General features: G+C 47.2%; 1 protein-coding gene across 2 annotated transcripts in view; it reads left to right on the forward strand.

Moving 5' to 3' along the window:
- XYLB (xylulokinase) overlaps nt 1-20660 on the forward strand; it is a 49570-nt gene that overhangs the window by 13659 nt on the left and 15251 nt on the right. For both annotated transcript variants that reach the window (XM_003794545.3, XM_012808056.2), the window contains exons 4-15: nt 1551-1631; nt 3940-4026; nt 4620-4748; nt 5682-5747; nt 7023-7095; nt 9022-9140; nt 11568-11649; nt 13278-13318; nt 13943-14058; nt 14805-14920; nt 15597-15670; nt 18428-18524. In XM_003794545.3, the coding sequence (XP_003794593.1) occupies nt 1551-1631; nt 3940-4026; nt 4620-4748; nt 5682-5747; nt 7023-7095; nt 9022-9140; nt 11568-11649; nt 13278-13318; nt 13943-14058; nt 14805-14920; nt 15597-15670; nt 18428-18524 (1081 nt within the window). The remainder of the gene's footprint in view (nt 1-1550; nt 1632-3939; nt 4027-4619; nt 4749-5681; nt 5748-7022; nt 7096-9021; nt 9141-11567; nt 11650-13277; nt 13319-13942; nt 14059-14804; nt 14921-15596; nt 15671-18427; nt 18525-20660) is intronic.

The following is a 20660-nucleotide window of genomic DNA, read 5'->3' on the forward strand; positions in this document are numbered from 1 at the left end:
TTCACTTTTCTCCCCCTAATTTAAAATATTTGTGGTCCTTATGAATGGTTTAATGCTCATGAGCATTTAATTCCTTTAATGTTGATATTATAGGGAGGCGCCTATGGCTCAAGGAATAAATAGAGTGCCAGCCCCATATACTGGAGGTGGCGTGTTCAAACCCAGCCCGAGCCAAAAACGGCATCAACAACAAAAGTTAAATAAGTAAATAATTTAAAAAAAAAATAAAAAGAGGCAAGAGAATCGCTTAAGCCCAAGAGTTGAAGGTTGCTGGGGGGTGTGATGCCACACCACTCTATCCAGGGTGACAGCTTGAGACTCTGTCTCAAAAAAAAAAAAAAATGTTGATATTACAGTATCACAAAGCAAGCAAGTCATCTTTAGCAGAAAGGAGACAATATTGCAATTCCCAATCCTCATTAAAAAAAAAAATCTGTTTTCTAGGACAGGCAAGGTAGCTCATGCCTGTAATCCTAGTACTCTGGGAGGCCAAGGCAGGAGGACCCTTGAGCTCAAGAGTCTGAGAACAGTCTAAGCTAGAGCAAGACCCTGTCTCTATTGAAAATAGAAAAATTAGCTGGATATTGTGATGGGCACCTGTAGTCTCAGATATTCTGGAGGCTGAGGCAAGATTGCTTGAGCCTAGGAGTTTGAGGTTGCTGTGAGCTAGGCTGAGGCCATGGTACTCTAGCCTGGGCAACAAAGTGAGACTCTGTCTCAAAAAAAAAAAAAAAAAAAATTTTTTTTTCTTCCTTCAATGTTCTCTTGGTCTTCTTTGACATGATGGTCTTTTAAGCAGACAAAATTTAAAAATACTGCTGAGTTGTGCAACTGTTTACAAATTCCACTCCAAACAGAAACACAGTGCACTGTTGTCAAAAGCTGGTAACAGACTGCTGAACTCATCCCCCGTATACTCTCACCAGCCAGTCTCATGTGGTAGTGGCACCAGTCAAGCAGGGGAGTTAGAACTAAATCATGAATAGCAACCATCAATTTAGCCCTTATGGTGTGTTTATTAATGTTCTGATTGTGCCAGTCACTCTGTGACAATTATTTTGTTGAAACTTATTTTATTCTTTGGTATTTTAAATGTATTAGTTTTAAAAATTAAATAAAAATATAAAAGGCAAATAAAAATCTAGTAATAAAGATAAAAGGATTTGTTCTGTAAAATTTGGATTCAGTCAAAAGGCTGCACTTAAGGACCTAGAAGGCTACATGTGGCCTAAGGGCTACAGGTTCCCCACCCCTGTCCTGGCTGGAAGGTACTTCAGAGGTCTAAAACAGGCCAAAGGGCAGAGGCAACAGTTGGTATAAAGAGGTCCCAGTGATCAAGTCCAGGGTATTTTATAGGCCATGGCCTTTACCTGGGGAGGTGGACAGAGGGTGAAACAGCCAGGTTAGGATTGGGGTCAGGGTGATTTCTGATCCTAAGCAGCCCCCAGGACTAGACCTGTTCCTGGCTTTGCTAGTCCCTATTCCAGCTGTGCCCTTTGGTTGATTCTGTGGTTCAATACAATCACAATGTGTGCTTTTTTTCTTCCCAGGCTCTAGACATCCTCTTGGAGAAGATGAAGGCTTCAGGTTTTGACTTCTCGCAAGTCCTAGCCTTGTCTGGGGCAGGCCAGGTTTGTCTGCAGCAGCCTCTGTCTGCCGGGTGAGGGTGACTGTCCTGGGGAATGGCGTGGGTGCTGAGATGACAGCTCTAAAACTATTTTACCTTGAAGACTCTGTAACTTGTCTTCTTGCAAAAACAAATATGAGATAGTTATTATGGTTTAGTATTATACAAAATAGGACATGTGATAAGAGAACTCAATAGAGGCCCTCTAACACTGGCAGAGGAAGCATTTGCCAAGAATTGAGGGGGCACCAAAATTGCTTTGCTGTATCCTGAAGGTAAAAACAAAGTAAGGAATGATACTAAAGATAGAAAGACTAGTAACAATAATATCAAGGAATATTGACCAAGCACTTAGTGTATGCCAGACTCAGCAGTGAGGCCGTTACATACAATATCCACCTTAATCCTCGCAGTGACTCTACAGGGTGGTGCTGTGCAGTGGTCAGCACAGGCTCTGGGGATGTTCCTGGGTTTGGTCCTCAGCCCTACTAGTGACAAGCAGTGACCAGGGCATGTTATCCAGCCTTCTGATGCCTCCATGTCCTGTCGTAGGGTCATTGTGAGTGTTAAGTATGTGGAACAGTGCTGAGTACGTAGGAAAGCTTATTTCATTTTAGCTACTGTTCTCATCATTGATGTTTGCATAAAGGACAGAGAAGTGTGTCACTTGCCCAAGATCACGTCACCACGAGAAGAGGTCAGGACCCAAGTCCAGGCTCACCTTCCAGTCACTTTATCAGGCTAGAATCACTTTTCTCCCTGCTGGATTACCATGTTTCACATCCTTACTAGAGAACGCTGACTAATTTTTCTGAAGATGGCCTCTCTCCTCACTAACCTAACAAGGATATTTTGTTCTGATTCCTGTTGAACTAAACAGGTGATCTTGCCTACTTCTCTGTCCTGAACCCCAGCCCAGGCTACCCATCTCCCTCCTAGACATGCCCCTGTCTTCACAGCTGGGCATCCCACAAATGCTTCAAACAGACCTCCTTCTCCCTGGGTTCCCTTTCTCAGGGAATTCTCCCTATCTGCCCAGGGGCATGACTCAGGTGTCATTCCTGACTCCTCCACCTCCACACTCCAGATCCAAGAGTCCCCATGTCCTGCTTACTCATTCAGGACTTTTCAGCCTACTGCCTTTTCTCCAGCATCACCTTTGTCACCCCAGGCCAAGTGCCTGTCATATTTCACTGTGCCTGCCTGCCTCCAGCCTACCTTCCTCATGACTCTAAGCCCTGGTACCTTACTCCCTGCCAATCTAGAGTCCCACCACCTCCAAGATAAACCCTAACGGGCATGAGTATCAGGTCCTTGGTACTCAGGCTACCACCTCTCCAGCCAATCACCCACCCCCTAGTTTAGCCTCAGGCCTACTGCTTAGAATGCCACCCTTGAGCCTTCCCACCTGTGGACACTCCCTGCACAAAGCACACACCCTACTCTGGAACTCTCCTGTACTCATGTCCACTTCTACCTCTCTGTACCCTGGCTGCTTGGCACTCTCACTGCAGCTCCCAGGGTTTTATACTCGTACATTTGTGTTTCTTCCTCTGACTCTATTCCAGTAGCCTGATGAATAGGGACAGTAATATCTTATTCATTTGTCCCAAGCCAGGTATGATCTATGTGCTTGGTAAATGTTTGCTGAATGAATGAATTAATGGGTGTGTGCATAAGCAAATGAATTATAGATAATACTCTAAGCAATATCTGTAAAAATGGCCAGACACAGTGTCTTATGCCTATAATTCTAGCACTCTGGGAGGCTAAGGCCAATGGATTGCTTGAGCTCAGGAATTTGAGACTAGGTGAGCAAAAGCAAGACCCCATCTCCACTAAAAATAGAAAAAATAAGCTGGGTGTTATGGTGGGCACCTGTAGTTCCAGTTACTTTGGGAGGCTGAGGCAAAAGGATCGCTTGAGCCCAAGAGTTTGACATTGCTCTGAGCTAGGATGATGCCATAGCACTCTACCCAGGGTGACAGAGTGAGACTTTATTAAAAATAAATAAATAAAAATTAAAAAATTAAAAAAAAATATATATATATATATTTTACCAAAGACACTAAAATCTAGACCGGTAGTTTTTTCTTAGCCTCTTTCTACAAGATGTAGGGTGGACAAGCCAGAGTTCCTTCCCACTTTATCAAAACTAAGTCTCACAGAGGGGATGATCTCTATGATTTAGAGGTGGTACGGCAGGCTTAGAGCCAAGTTCTTTGGCATGTGGTATGGGTCCTTCTGTGTCTCCAGAAAGCTGTGATAGCAGTGTGTGGCCATGAACATGTGCTTGTGTTTTCCCTGGACAGCAACATGGAAGTATTTACTGGAAGGCTGGAGCCAGTCGGGTGCTGACAAGCCTATCACCAGACCTCCCACTACATCAGCAACTGCAGGTAACTGGCCTGTCTCATGGAAACTGAGAAAGTTCTACAAAGCGGGAAGAAGGGCCCCCATCCCTGTGCATTATTGAGGTGGAGGACAGTGGCTTCGGCAGAAGTCTTGTGAGCGTGGTCTGCCCTGTTTCCCTGGATTGAGCCTACCTGGTGTTGGGACAGAGGGTTAGGTGCTAAACCATCCTTATCACATGTTTCCTGCCCTCACCCCAGTCAAGAATCTTTCCTGGTGCACAGTGTCTCCTGGTGAAACTGCTGGGAAGGTAGAGCTTGGGTTTTTCTCCCCCACCCCCCACCCCCAGGTTCCAAGTGCCCCAGGAAACCCATTATCTGCCATGGCTGTATGTTTCCCCCACTCATTCCAGCTTCTATGCTTAGGTGCCCTCATTGGAAGATCCTTTCAACTTCAGGCTTTTAGGGAGAGACCCCACTGTGCTAGGCAGAGGTTTGGGCATGAAGGGATTGCCCATAGGTCTCCAAAGTCACCTGAGAAACTGCACCTGCTATAATGGGCAGCATTGTGGCCACCAGCTCTGCAGCAGTTCTCTCCAAGTCAGTGGACAGACCTCAACCCTCACTTTTGCTCCTTTCAGGCCTGTTTCTCCATCAGTGACTGCCCGGTGTGGATGGACTCCAGCACTACCACCCAGTGCCGCCAGCTGGAGGCTGCTATGGGTGGGGCCCAGGCTCTCAGCTGCCTCACCGGGTCCCGCGCCTACGAGGTAAGCAGTGCCCTGCTTGGCTGGAGACTAGAAAGATGGTCTGGTTACAGGCTCTGATCCCTTCTCCCTGAGTGTCTGGGAGAATATTAGCTGGCAACCTGCCTCTATAGGAATCACATAAGTGTGTGGGGCTGTTTGTCCTTCAAAGCCAGGACCAGGCATCCTGGCCCATAGGTCCTGATCCAGGCCACCTGCTGCCCTATGTACCTGTTGGACAAAGGCAGGGCTCCTGCATATTCCCAGGCTTGGCTAGGTATCATACAGCCTTGCTCCTCACATTGAGCTAATGTGCATGGGGTGAGGGTGGCACCTCCATCTCAACCTCTGTAACTTGGAGGTAAGAACAGGACTTACACTTGAGTTGATCTGAAACTGAGAGGAGTCAGTGCATGTAAGATAGTATAATACCTGATATAATTAAAAATGAAAAGATTGCTTCTATTCTGCTGATTTCAGCCATAGTCCCAGAGGTTGCTATGATTTGGCCAGCTTGGGTCACCTGACTATTCTAAAGAATGGGTCTTGGGGATAGGGCAATCCTAGTTAGGCTACCTGAATAAGAACGTGGATGGGGAAAAATACCTGAGTCCGCTGCACTGGTGCCCTGGTCAGAGCAGTCCTTCTGCTGTATGAAGAGTAAGGGCCATTCACACAATGTTGTCCAGTTCTGTCGTGGGAGAGGCTCTCACTTTCATATCCTGTGGGTACAGAGTGATTGTTACTACCAAGAATATTTAAAGGAGTCAAAAGCCAAAATCAAGTTGCCTTGGGTGTCCAGTGGATATTGAGCATTCCCAGGTTTGGGGCTTACTTTTCAAAGCTTTTATACTATCCACTAGAATGCAGAGCATGCTACACTAAACTCGCTGTATGGAGCTGATTATTCATTCTGTGTGGGATTTGGGTTTCTAAGAATTTATACTCCTTCTCCAGCGTTTTACAGGAAACCAAATTGCAAAGATTTACCAGCAGAACCCTGAGGCCTACTCACACACGGAGGTTGGTTAAACATTCCTGTTTGATTAAAAGTCACAGTTGAATTCCTTTTATCATACTTTAACATAAATATATCTCTTGTACAGTGGCTGAAAACATTGACAAGCAGATACTTGTAAATGATGTACTCAATTTGCTTTATTTCTCATTATTGTGCCATTTCCAAGAAAAGGGAAAAGATAGAATGTGGGAGAGAGAAATCAGGGGCTTTCATGACCAGAAAGGGTCAGGGTCAAGGTCAAGGTCATGGTGGGAGCTGTGGAAACCAGAGTCTTCTTAAGACCCCTGAGTAGGAGATGTGGTGCCTTCTGCCTATGCCCACTCAATTTCCTGTGTGGTTAACCTGGGACAACTACCAGGCTTGTGATTGGCATGGGGTCAGAGTTTTCTTTGGAAGTGTGTAGGGCTGACCCTTTGTGTTCCCAGCTATGGCCCTCCAGCCAAAGCCTGTAGGTACCAAGGTTCATTCCTGATTCCACAGTTACTGAAAGCAAGCACTGAATACTGCCTGAGAAGCAGCTCCACACCCTGGCTGGTGATTTTCATCTTGTATTAAGAAAATTATCTGCTCATATTAAATTAAAGTGCCTTTTTAGTCTTGGAAACTAACCTGCAGTTCATTTATTTAATGATTCAAGATTCCAGATTATTCTGTAGTACTAGCTATTAATGTGGGCTTTGGGTGGGGAGGATAAAAACCCTCCCTGAATTCTGTGTGTATAAGGAAGGTAGCCTGATGAGTGACAACAGGTGACAGCATTCTCTCCATGGGGCCAAGGCCCATGGTTCTTGTGTGAAAGCACAGACCCAAAGCTAGCATTTAAAACCCATCATTGATTCCTCTGGCTTATGATTGGGATCTGTAGTTTTTAAGGGGCCAGCTTTCCTGAGCCGTGAGAGTGTCTGGGTTAGTTCTAGACTCGTGGCCAGACATGAGAACTGCAGAAATGGTGGGAGGGCATCACATTCCCTACCATATAGATTCTGGATGGAAAACCAGCTTCCCAAAGCATGGCTTTCTCACAGGGCTTTTGTGTATTGTGCCTGTGAGGAACTGCAGAGTGAGTGCTCTCCTGATGAGTTGGCTCTTGGTATTCTAGCTGCTCTTCTCTGAGATACTCAGTCTCTACCATTACTTCAGCATTTTGTTTAAAGTTTCCACTTCCTCCCCCAATTTGAAACTCCTCTCAAGGGGTATGTGTGTGTGTCAAGAGCATTCAGTAGCTTAGGGTATGTGGAAGTGAGTCATCTCTCTCATGGTGTTTCTTTCTTTTACAGAGAATTTCTTTGGTCAGTAGCTTTGCTGCTTCCCTGTTCCTTGGTGCTTACTCTCCAATTGACTACAGCGATGGTAAGCTCAGAGTGCTGCGGAGTACCTGGTCAGTGCGTGCAGCACATGGGCATGTGGGCAGTGGGAGCATCATCCACCCTGTGTCTAATCCATGGCCCCAGGGCTGCGTGCACATTATGTGAGGATTTTTGGCTTACCCGTCGTGGCAGATATCATGAAAATTACGCACAGAACTTTTTCTTGCTTATCAGCTTTTAGCAGTGTTTGTGTATTTAATATGTGGCCCAAGATACCTCCTCTTCTTCCAGTGTGGCATAGAGAAGCCAAACAGTTGGACACCCCTGGAATGACCCCACACTTAGTAGCTAGAGACCACAAATGTTTATTTTCTCACATAATGTCTGAAGATCAGGAATGTGGGAGCAGCTTACGTGGGTGATCCTGCTGGCTTAGGATCTCCTGAAACATAGTCAAGTTGGCAGCCGGGATTGCAGTCATCTAAAGGCTCGAGAGGGGCTGGAGGACCCACCCCTGCAGGATCATGCACATCACTGTTGTCAGGAGACCTCACTTCCTCACATGTGGGCCTCCATAGGACTGTTGATAACATTGCAGGGAGGGTGGAGAAGTGAGGGACAGGTGCAGAGCCGTTTATGCCCTAATCCTGAAGTGGCATGCCATCGCTTCTGCCTCATCTTGCTGGCACTCAGCAGGTACAGTGTGGCTCTGAACAGTGTTGGGGGAACCTCATAAGGTGTGAACACCAGGAAGGGAGGATCATCAGGGACCATGTTGGAATCTGGCTCCACAAGGAGCTATTTCTGGAAGTTTTTGTTGACGTTTGAACTCAGTCGTAAGCTTCTAGAATCAAAACTTGGTCAAGAATAAACTGCACATGTTGCCACCAAGGAGGGAAACCTGGGAGGAAGTTGCTAAAGGACTAGACTAGAGAGTCAAAGAGAAAAAAGAATATGGACAGAGTGAGGAGGAAAGCAGTGCAAGTCCCAGATCTATGGACACAGCTGCAGAAAGGAGTCTGGGAATGCTCCGAGCCTCAGGGGAGTTCACGGGAAGTTTCTGAGGGTTGTTGGTTGCCAGACATCAGTCTGATTCAGGGAGAGAAAGTAAGATGACTAAGGAGTGGTCCTGAGCTTCACTCACAATCTGGAGGAGGAGATAAGGTTCCCTACAGCTGGCTCTATAACATTCAGCCTGGGTAGCCTGAGTGTCCACCTGGTTCTCCACACCCACCCTAGTGGTGGGAGCACATCTGGGAAAAGTCCTGCCACATTCCAGAGGTCCATGAGGCTTTCTGCTCTGCTCCCCTGAGAAGCCATCCATCTAAGCACCCCCGAACCTGGGCACATGACACTGTCAGCCCCACAGCCCACCTCTGTCTGCCTTCACGTTGACCCAGTGAGGGGGAAGTCTCCCACCTGTGCTCTGAGTTCATCCTTTCGCATCCTCAGGGAAGCCTTGGGAGCAGGAGGCAGTTTTAGAAGAGACATAGTGGGCTGATCTCAGTGACCAGCAGGAGGAGGTAGGAGGGGTCTGAGAGCTTTCCTTAGAGTCAGAGGAGAGTGAGAAATCCTGAGAGCTGAACCTTGTCAGCATCTGGGCTGCCTCTGACTTGACACCTTGAAACCTAAGGGACATGTAGAGTGGTTCCTGGTCAACATGTGGCTGGCCGTTCCCTGGGCCCCAGGCAGGTCTTAGAACAGTCGATGTCCCAGCTAATTGTGGGGTTTAAGTCTTTGAGGACTATCAGGAAAAGGTGGTTGTGCCATGTATTTCCAAGGGTCCTGCTGACCTCTAGTTCACTGGTTCCAGAATGACTTGGCCTGCTACACACATTCCAGGAAGAAAGAGCCCCAGGTACAAGTGTGCTGGGAGAGAATTATCCACTGTGTGCCAGATTTGCACATTTTCACAAAAGATCCCTTCTCAAGATGTTTCTATTTTTTGTTTTTTTGTTTCCTTCCTTAGGTTCTGGAATGAATTTGTTGCACATACAGGACAAAGTCTGGTCCCAGGCTTGCCTTGGTGCCTGTGCCCCTCATTTAGAGGAGAAGCTTGGCCCTCCAGTACCATCATGCTCAGTAGTGGTAGGTCCCCTTTCCAGGGCTACTGGGGACGCACTGCCATTCCCTTTCTCTTTCTTGTCCCCCCCATTCATTTATTCACACCCCAGCATACATGCAGAGGGTTTTCAGTTTCAAGTGTTTGACATAAGTTAAATTGAAGTGTCTAGATCCGTGCCTTGCACGTAGTAGGTACTTGGGTGTATATATAAATGTATAGATTACTGCCTTATAGTTGAGGGGGAGGCTTTTGAAAATCCCATAAGAAATTTATTAGAATAGGAAAAAGAATCGAAGATGATTACTTACCTAAGGAAAAGCACAGAACGCTGAAATTCTAGGACTAGAGGCTAGCAGTCAAGCTTGAAGTAGGCAGTCTTAGGAAAAATTGAAAGAAATAGCAGGTCCTGGCAGAGCACAGGCCCTTGCACCAGACTACTGGCACCGAATCCTGGTTCTACTATCAGTTGGTCAGCTCCATGATGGTAAACTGTATCTCAGTTTCCTCCTTTGAAACAAAGGGAATAATACTATGTATTGTATAAGGCTGTTGTACAAATTAGGTTAGATAATGTGTTTAAAGTGCTGAAGATAGTGCCTGATCCCACAGATAATTTCCAAACCATGTGTCCATTAGACTGGCACCACCTACTCAGAGTGGACACTGGCTGTGAATGCTTTGTATGTCCAGCTGGCTGGCCCTGTTCTCAGTTGTTCTGTGGAGACAATGGAGTAGGAAGAAACTTAGAACCCTGTGTGGGACAGAGTATTGGCAGGAAGGAAGCAAAAGGGGACCTTGTGGCTTGGAGAGTCATAGAGCTGAGTGGTTTGGGCCACAAGGAGGATGGGGCTGTCCTGAGGACTCACCACTGGGAGTCTCAGCCACAGAAGCCCTTTTCTTGTAAGATTCACACTGACATGCTGAGAACAGCCTTTGCCACCATGAGGCAGAACATCAAAGCCAAACCATCATCATCCAAAGTGTGCCTTAAGTCCAGTGCTCAGAGCTGAAAGAAGAGGGATCCTGCCCATAGAAGCTAATAATCCAAGACCCAAAGAGACTGATAAAGGGCAGAAAGACACAGGAAGGGCAAGCAGGAAACAGCCAAGCTACTGGGAGTGGTATTCCATGCACAGCTTTTCATTTAATATGAAATCAAGAGGAGTGTTTTGTCCATAGCAGCAGGCTTTGTTTGTCTCACACCTGGGACACTTGCCCCTAAAAAGGAGATTGTGCAGAGACAAGCAGCTTGAGGATGGGACAGACTGATTCTGAGAAAGGCACTTTACTTGTCACATACTTATCATATGTTGTGGGAGACCAAGCAAAGTCCATGTTTTATATTGTCTCTTCTTTTGAAGGTGGTACCCAAGTAGCTTTCTCTTATTTTCTCCAGGAAAATATTTGGAGATATATTGTGCGAGGCCTTTCTTAAGTGGTTTCAGGAAGCCTCCAAGGAGAGAAGGGAAATCAAGGCCTTTCTTAAGGCCTTTCTAGGCCTTGCATCTTCTCAGCTCACCTGCTCTGTCAGCCATTGTGGCATTTCATGGCCGTCACTTGACAGCACCCTGCCTGAGCTATTTTTCCTTCATTTTCCACTTTGGGGCTTCTCTGACTCCATGTTTGTGCTCCATGAACCTGAAAGTGTGGGAGTTCCCTGTGGAGGGGTAACGGCTCCTGTTGCCTATCTCCAGGTGGGCAGTCCTCAAGTCCAGTCACAGCTCCTGAGATGTCCCCCCAGCATATCAAGCCCCAGTGGCCCAGAGTGGCGACCTGTGCGGCAGTGCACCTTCAAGCTGGCTTTCCCTCCTCCCCTGTCCACTCTTCCCAGGTCCCCACACCTGCCTCCTGAATCACTGCCCCAAATAAACCACCTCCTACAAGCCCCTGTCAGGCTCTGTTTTCTGAGGCAACATAGGCCAAGATGTTTATTTTCCTAAGAGATGGCTTCTGATAAAGATCCAAATTTTTGCTGAATGGAGCAAAATTTTCTTCTGAGGTACCTGAAAGTTTCATCATTTATTTTAAACTTTTGAAATGAAGATGTAGTCCTAGAAAAGAAAGAAAGTTTAGAAAATTTTCTTTTTATAAGTCTTGTTTCTATAGAATACAGGCCTGTCCAGAAGGTGTTTCTGCTCTCAGAGGCAGTCCCCACTCAAAGGAGGCCATGCAGGCTGTGGTTCCTCCAGAAATCCCCCCACACCACCATCTTTTTTGGTTTATTTTCCTTAGAACATTGTTCTTTACTCTTGCATGTCTGAGTATTTTTAATCCAGTCACTGGGATGATAAAGCAAGCCTGCAAAGAGTTATTCAGTCCCATGAGTTTGCTTACTGGTGTCCTCTGCAGAAGATTCCCTTAGCTCCCATGACCTGAAGCCTGATATGTGGGCAGCTGTGCTGGGCAGGTGGGATTTACCTCAGCAGAGTGCATTTGCTTTTTCTCCTTAGGGAGCCATTTCTTCCTACCATGTCCAGCGCTATGGATTCCCACCAGGATGCAAAGTGGTGGCCTTTACTGGGGACAACCCAGGTGAGTACTGGTTTATTCTCCAAGCAGCCCAACTGTGTCCCTGCAGGACACTTGAGAATTCCGCCCACCCCCCAAATCTCATTCTGCCCTGCTCCACCACCTATTCTGCCCTCCGGAGCTCCTCAAAGGTCAGTCTGCCTCCTCTAGGTGAAAACTAATCAGCCACTAAAGCGGGCAGTCACGCCCACCCACCCTGCTGCTATCTTTTTTGTTCTAAGCAGAACATCGCCATTCTCCCAGCTTTACTCTAGGACATGTTTTTGAGTGCCTGCCCTGTCATTTGACGTCTAGCTATCAATGACTGTTTCTTACCCAGACACCTTGTTTTCCCTTCTCTCCTTGGAGGCTTCCTGAAACCACTCCCTGAGGGGCCCTCAGGTCTCTGAAGAAAGGCCATTTGGGCCACGCAGAGTAGTATCCTGACAACTGCCCCCAGCCTGGCCCAGGAAAAGTAGTCCTTTCCCTAATGAGCCATTAAATTAGGATGAAAATTGTTATGTCTATTCTTCCTGTGCTTCTAAATAAGCTTTCTTTCTTTTTTTCTTTTACTTTATTTCCTTTTGTTTTTTGAGACAGAGTCTCCCTCTGTCACCCTAAGTAGAGTACAATGGCATCATATAGTTCACAGCAGCCTCAAACTCCTAGGCTCAAGGGATCCTCCTACTTCAACCTCCTGAGTAGCTGGGACTACAGGCACATACCACCACACCCAGCTAATTTTGTTCTATTTTTGGAAGAGATGAGATCTCACTCTTGGTCATGCTGGTCTCAAATTCCTGACCTCAAGTGTTTGCCTCAGCCTCCTAGAGTGCTAGATTGGAGGCATGAGCCACTGTGCCTGGCGTAAGCATTATTTCTTTTAATCACCCTGAGCAGTATTCTTCTGCAGCCTCATTCTAGCAGTTGTTTAGGATCCAGTTGTCCCAGCATTTATTTAACCAGTCCCCTGTGGATGGAAGTTGGCGTTGCTCCCACGTTTGGGCAACCTGAATGACACTGAGCTGCACATCCTGTCTTGGCCCTTTGTTGCTAAGGACAAGTCCTCAGAGGTAGGCCTCCTGGACCCACAGCTCTGACACACACTGCTGAGTGAACCTCACACTGTGTCTGAGTGCACCTGTTCCTCCCCAACCCCCTGTTTCTCCATCATGCATGTGAGTGGTCAGTCACTCAACATTCGGTGAGCACTACTATGTGCCAGGGCATGTCAGCAGACAAGCAGATAAAGATCACTGTTGTGAGCCTTGTGTGTAAGGCAGGGCATGGACAGTGAACATACCACTGGGTGGAGGAAAGCCCCTCATGCTCCTGTCTAGCCTCCGTCTTTCTCTGCTATATGTACCTTTGGTGCCTCATCTTGGCCTCCTGTGGTTCTCTAACTCCTGGGAATGCCTGAAAGTGGTGGGGAGTTTGGACCCCTTCAGAGGAGAGGTCCAGATCAGAGGCCCTGGCCACAGACCCTACCCTCTGACTCTTGTGACCTCCTCAGCTCACCCTGCTCCTGCCTCTCCTCTAGAAAGCACAGCCGGGGGAAGGTGAGGACTGGTCTCCTATCTGGGGGCACTGTGGTTTCCCTTGTGGTTCTTATGTGGCCTCCAGCTAACCAGAAGCTCCTTTCCCATTCTCAGCATCACTGGCAGGCATGAGGCTGGAGGAAGGTGACATTGCGGTAAGGTGACTTCTCACACCCACAGGCTCTTTCTGCCCTGAGTGACCGACGTGCTAGGGCTCAGCAATATCTTTGTTTCCTATCAGTGGGCCTGGTCCCTATCATTGGATAGGTCCCAAAAGGCAGCTGAGGAAGGGCATGAGGGGCCCACATCTCCTTCCTTAAAGGTCATTGCTCTTTGCTGTGTGGGCTGGACTCCTGCCTGCCTTGAGAGTGACCAGTCTTGGTGGGCACAGTGGCAGAAGGTCAGATATGGGGTCAGAAGGTTGTGACCTCCCCAGATGTACAAGGGAGACATAACCCATGCATCTGACTTACTTCTAGCAAGAAAATCATTTGGGAAACCAGTAATCACCCAAACTATTATTTAGATTCAATTGTGTTAAGTTCTGAAAGTCAGCCTAGAGGATCCATGAGCTTCCGTGTCTGTGGAGCTGACTTTTGACTCATTGGTGTGGGAGAGTCAGAAGTGGTTTCTCAAGGAAGTGACATGTCTTCTGAGGTCTGTAGCATGAGGAGGGAAGTGGTAGAGGTCAAGTCAGTGGGAAGTGGAGCATATTGCCAGGAGAGGGCAGTTTAGGTGGGCAAAGCTGAGGCTCCTCACCTCTGCCCATCTCTCCCCAGGTCAGCCTGGGCACCAGCGACACCCTGTTTCTGTGGCTCCAAGAGCCCACACCCACCCTGGAAGGCCACATCTTCTGCAGCCCCGTTGACACCCAGCATTACATGGCACTACTGTGGTAAGTGGGTGTTGACCTGCGCCATCCCTGGGGAGAAGGAAGCAGGTGCAAGGAGGTCTGGGATCATGGAGAGCCCCTGAGTCATTCCACTAAGCAGGCTCACGTGGGCAGCTAAGACCCCAGGGACCCATCAGCTCTTGCTGGCAGCAGAGCTGAGTAGGGAAGAGCCTGGGACCCAGAGTCTCCCAAGCCCAAGTTCAAATCCTAATCCCCACCCCTCTTATCCTGCATGTTTGAGCCACAATTTCCTCATAAGTTGTGTGACCTGCCTGGTACATGGTGGGCCCTCAACAAATGCTGAGAAGGACATCTTGCTCTTACTAAAGGGATGTGCTCTGTGCTCTGACCATAAGCCTTTGAAGACCTGTCTGAGACTACTAAGGGAGGAGGTTTCTGAGGCTCTAAATCCTAAGAACTGCTGGAGAATATAGGAGTCTAGTGAATCTAGCCAGCACTGCCCCATTGTACAGGTGGTAGAAGGTGGAGAAATCCCAGCTCTGTGTCTCTACCTGGGGCTCCTTTTTAGCAGTCTTCTGTGTCAGTAGCACAGGACAAGGGCATTTCTACAGCCTGGGATCTGAGGGAGAATCTCACATACCTGAGGTTCAGGGTGCCTGCTGTGCACTGCCTGTGGTGTTGTGGTCCAGCCTGACCTGCAGCCCTCTGCCCAAGACTCTTTACCAGATTTTGTGGGTCTAGTCAGCAAGCACTGGCTCCTTCCCTTAGAGTTCCGTACACTTCTACAGCTTTAAAAATGGCTCCCTCATGAGAGAGAAGATCCGCAACGAGTCTGCTTCCCATTCCTGGAGCGAGTTCTCAAAGGCACTGCGGTCCACAGAGATGGGGAACAGCGGAAACCTGGGTAGGCTGGCTAGTGATGCCTGGGCCTGTGAAGGGGCAGCAGCTGCCTGCTAGAGGAGCAGGGCCTGGGCCTCATGAGTTGGGGGAGGGCAGGGCCATAGAGAAGCAGTCCTGGCATCTACACTTCTGTTCACAAGTTGGCATGGGGCCCCATGTTCTACATGAGGGTAGGGCTGCGAGGCTGCCCCTTGGCTGCTGCTACTCCATGTACCAAGTGGAACATCAGGCCATAGCTGGATCTTCTGTCCCCTCAAGGTCCCTGTGACAGTGTCAGAGATGACAGTCTTTGCTCTGCTGCCTCCCTGTGCAGAGCTTTCTGCCCCAGACACAGATTCTGTCAGGAAAAATTCCCAGCACTGGGTGGGCTCTGAGCAGGATGGGGATATGTCTCCCTTGATCAAACCCATATTGGTACCCTAAGATTGGTTGGGCAGCTGCTTCCTGGTCCAGGCTGCCAGGTAGGAAGAGCTGCCTCTAAGAAAAGCTGGTCTAGGCCTCTCCAGTTTCCTACTCTGTTGGAACTAACAATATTCAAAGGTCTCACTTGGGTGACAAAAGAGGGCCTGGGGACATAGGGATATGAGGTTATTTCACCCTGCTCTTGTTTCAGTCTGTTGAGAAGCTGATCTTTTGTTTTTTAACTGTGGACAGCTAATCTCTTCCTGATTTTATTTCAGGTTTTTATTTTGATGTAATGGAAATCACCCCTGAGATTACTGGACGTTATAGGTTTAATGCAGAAAACCAGAAGGTATGTGTGTTATTGGTCTTGGAGCTACTTTGGCTCTACTTTTGAGTTTTTTTGTTTGTTTGTTTTGTTTTTGAGACAGAGTCTTACTATCTCACCCTCGGTAGAGTGCTGTGGCATCACAGCTCACAGCAACCTCAAACTCTTGGGCTTAAGCTATTCTCTTGCCTCAGCAAAAATAGCTCAGCTATTTTTTTTATTGCAGTTGTTTAGTTAGCCTGGGCTGAGTTCGAACCCACCACCTTTGGTGTATGTGGCTGGTGCCATAACCACTGTGCTATGGGTGCCAAGCCAACTTTTGAGTATTAAATGTAGCAATTGACTATCAAATTATGCTACTTTTAGGAACTTAATTCACTGACTCATTGATATAACACTTTTGAGTTATATATCTATAACTAGATGTTGAGGAATTCACAGAACCCGGAAGACACTGTCCTTGCCTTCCAGGAGGAATGCAGAAAGCCTGAGAGTTCTCTTTTGGGCTACCATTTGCTAACTCACTATCACTGAATATCTCAGCACTTATTTCCTTAGTGATCTTTATCCTATACTTACCAAGAACTTACAGATTTACATCACAAATTTCCTCCTGATGGAAAGAGCCTCCGGAACAGGGAGGCGCTGACATTTATTGAGCTAGGCACTATGGTCATGGTTTCTTATTTCTTCCTCATTTCTTCTCAAAGCAATTCTGTGAGGCGGGCCTTATTATCCCTCCTTCCAGTCTCAGAGGCTGGGGGTGAGTAACCTCCCCAGAGTCGTCACAAGGTCATAAGTGGCCGAGGGGCCCCAAACCCAGTCCTCTCTGTCTCTGAAGCTGCTATTTTCTTCCTTCTCCACAATGCAGCTTCTCTAAGGAAGAATTCAGCTGATTCTTTCTGCTTGTAATTAATGCTTCTGTCAGATGGTTACCAGAGAGTCATCACCACATTTTGGGGTTCGAGCTGAGAGATGTTTCTGACCTTTGTAAATGTCCAGGGTGCTTTCATAAGACGCTGTCTCTAGTGACTGCAACAGAATTGGTGTTGGATTAAATGGTAGTTGATGGCATAGCATGTTGGATTGTGAACGGAAAGTTTCGTATAAGATGTAAGGAGTTCCATCTCAGTCTTCTGGTGGAGAATCAGTTTGGTTTCTGTTTTTCAGAGAGAGAAGAGATCTGTGTTCTATTTTATGCACATCAGTCTAGATTGGGCAAGGAGAAGGTAGTGTTCCTCATTCATTCAGTCAATAGATACATGTGATTGGTGTCAGGTGTTGCAGACACAAAGGAGAATAGCGTGTATGTGGTCCCTGCTCTACAAAGCCTACTGTCTAGATCAGCAGTTCTCAACCTGTGGGTTGTGACCCCTTTGTAACAATGAAAATACATCCTGCGTATCAGATATTTATATTACGATTCACAACAGTAGCAGAATTACAGTTGTGAAGTAGCAACAAAAATAATTAAAGGGTCATGGCATTAGGAAGGTTGAGAACCACTGATCTGGATGGACAGTGGACAGTGGAATGAACACATGTATGATTACAGCACATGTGATGGGCCCGGGGGAGAAGCCCATCTGCCCTGATCCTTTCTGGTCTCTTGAGGGTATCCTGTCATATGCTGAGGTCCTTAATCTGCCTTCAGCCAGAGAGGAAAAAAAAAATTTTTTTTTTCTTTTTTTTAAAACAGAGAGCCTCAAGCTGTTGCCCTGGGTAGAGTGCCATGGCATCACAGCTCGCAGCACCTTCCAACTCCTGGGCTTAAGTGATTCCCTTGCCTCAGCCTCCCAAGTAGCTGGGACTACAGGTGCCTGCCACAACGCCTGGCTATTTTTTGGTTGTAGTTGTCATTGTTGTTTGGTAGGCCCAGGCTATATTTGAACCCGCCAGCTCTGGTGTATGTAGCTGGCACCTTAGTCACTTGAGCTATAGGCACTGAGCCCCAGAGGAAAATTATATGCTACCCTCTGTATTTCATGTGGTTTTTTCATGTCCCAGGTGCCTATTGGAGACAGTTGATTACAGTACATGATATGGCTAAAAAAGGGAAGAGCAGAATGCTGCAAGAGAAGACAGCAGGTGGTCTGGGGATTTACCCTAGGAGGGGTGGTCAGGCACAGGCCTCCTTGAGAAGGTGGCCTCTAGGCTGAGACCTGAAAGGATGAGAAGCACCTTTCTGTGGAAGGAATGGAGCAGACTTCAGGGAGAAAGAACAGCTTGGAAACTGGAAGTAGATCAGTAGTGCGTTAGTTCATGAGGAGAGAGTGGCAGGTTCCACTGTGGGTCTCAGTGCTGCAGATGCAGCGACAACCTGGGGCTGGGTGTGCCTCTCTGTAGCTGTCTTGGAGGGTACTCCACAGTGGTGGCTTCTCAGTGCAGGCTCATGGCTCTCACTTGTCAAGTGTTAACTACATATTCCCTACAAGACAGGTTCCACTATTACCTCAGTTCTGTTAAGAAAGAGAATGACACTCAGCAAAACTTATGTGACTTATTCAAGGACCTAGAGCTGAAAAGTGGAGGTAGAACTTGAACTCTTGGTTGCTTGAGACTGAGCTCTGTGATGCCTTTGGTGCCTCCAAGTGATACACATGTGAGCCTGTGAGCTTGTGTGTGTGTGTATGTGTTTGTGTGTGTGTGTGTGTGTGTGTGTGTGAGGGAGAGAGAGAGAGAGTTCCAAATATGGGCTGTTGTTTAAAAAAATACACACACGCACATACATGAATGGTCCACGAGAGTGCCTCATTCTGTACCCACATTTTCTGGAAACAGGTCTCAGCATTCCCCAAGGATGTGGAGATTCGAGCACTGATTGAAGGCCAATTCATGGCCAAGAGGATTCATGCCGAAGGCCTGGGCTATCGAGTCAGTAAGTGAATTGCTGGTGGGATGTGTTCTGAGGTGGGGACTCAGAGCCCTATTTGTATCCTGTGCCCTCTTAACAGGGATTCTCATGTAGAAGGGAGATGAAGCCTGGCCCTGGGGGTGGGGTGAGAAAGTAAGTTGACTGGCACTTGTGGCCAGGCATAGCATAGAGACAGGTTGTTTCTGCTTCTCAGTTCTATCTCTAGTACCATGATCTCTTGACCAGAAACTGTAGGACTTGGCAGAGATCTTCCTATAACCCCAAGTTCCAAGCTACAGATGAAATGTCCTGAGCTCTGGACATGGGCAATGCAGGGCCTGGTCTAAGGTCATGACTCCACCACTGTGGAGCATCCTTCAAGCTAGCACTACTCTTTCTAGCCTTGCCAGATCCCTTCTGCCTATGGGACAGTCTGGCCCTTTCCACTTGGACAAGAACAGTGGGGATGGAGTATCACTGTCAAGACTCAGAAGACTGATGCATTTGTTTCCTATTGCTGATAACAGAATACCTGAACCTGACTAATAAATAAGGAAAAGGAATTTATTTCTTACAGTGATGGAGGCTGAGAAGTCCAAGTTTAAAGGACCACATCTGGTGAGAGCCTTCTTGCTGGTGGAGACTCCACAGAGTACTGAGGTGGCTTAGGGTATCACATGGCCAGGGGGCTCAGGGTGTCAGCTCAGTCCCATTTCCATGATAACCTATTAAGCTATTAATCCATGGGTGGATTAATCCATTCATGAGGGCATTCATGACCCAATCACCTCTTAAAGAGTCTGTCTCTCAAACTGCCACAGTGGGGATTAAGTTCCAATGTGAGTTTCATAGGAGACAAGCATTAGAACCATAGCAACTGGCATGGAGAGGGCAGTCCAAAGTTGGGGGCAGACAAAAGGAGGAGAAAGGGATTTGTGAGAACTTGAGCTATGCAATAGGCAGCTTTGGGAAGTCAGTGAATTCTCCTTATTGATAGTATTGAAGGGGTCTAGGATCTGGCTGGCCAACCATAGAGTCCAGGTTTTTAAAATGTATTTGTCCCTATGGCAGCAACTGTTGTCACTCTAGAAGGTAGAAAAACCTCCAAAGCCTCTTTACTTGAGGGCTTCCTTATGATACTTTTATGGGCAATGTAAGTTCTTTGTAGTATGGGTTATATGTCTTTGACACAATCAAGTAAAAGGATACTATAAAAATACACATTGCATAAACCTCTTGGAAAACCTGTTATCATCTGCTAAAGCTCAATCTACACCTACCCAACAGCCTCACTCCTAAGTAAATGCACAACAGGAATTTGGACATATGTTCACTAAAAGAAGTATATGAGAACATCCATTGCAACGCCATGCTTAATAGTCCACAGTGGAAGCAATCCAGTGCCAGTAGTAGACAGGATAAATGCATTGTGCTGTGTTCATGTGTCAGGATACAACACAAATTAAAAAGAACCAGCCTCAACTGCACACAGCAAAATGGGCAAATCTCACAATATGATGCTGAGTGCCTAGCAGGAGTCTTCTGGCTGTCAAGAGGAGCTACTTGGGAAGGTACAGTCCAGCATGCAGGGAGAGGCAGTCAGGGCAGAAGGTCCACACAGATTCAGGAGGGGCTGATGGGATTGTGGCATTATTCCAAGCTTTTAAAATGTTTTTGGCACAATTCATTGTCCTCTTAGCAAGCACATACAGGAACGAGCCTCTCTTGTCAGCTCTGCTGGGTGATCACTTAAATAAACATTGTGGAACCAAAAGGGGCTCCACACATGAGGCAGCATTCTCCGGCTGCCATGTGGATTGGCTAGCTCGTATTTGCTCTTAGTCATCATCTCACTGGGTCTTCATAGAGTCTAAGAAGAATAAAGGGCACTTGGAGTGAGAATGATGGTCATGATACTAATAGCTGCCAGCTTGTTGGGCACTGACCATGTGCTCAGCCTGGTTCCTCCACATTTCATCCTTATTGACTACGGTACCTCTGAGGTAGGTATTGGTGTTATTCCCACTTCACAAAGTAGGAAACTAAGTCTCATAGTGGTTAAGTGAGTTGCTGGGATCTGAACCAAACTGACCATGTGCTCAGCCTGGTTCCTCCACATTTCATCCTTATTAACTATGGTACCTCTGAGGTAGGTATTGG

The sequence above is a fragment of the Otolemur garnettii genome, unplaced genomic scaffold, assembly GCF_000181295.1.
Source record: "Otolemur garnettii isolate 467f Iridium unplaced genomic scaffold, OtoGar3 scaffold00082, whole genome shotgun sequence".
Taxonomy (NCBI): domain Eukaryota; kingdom Metazoa; phylum Chordata; class Mammalia; order Primates; family Galagidae; genus Otolemur; species Otolemur garnettii.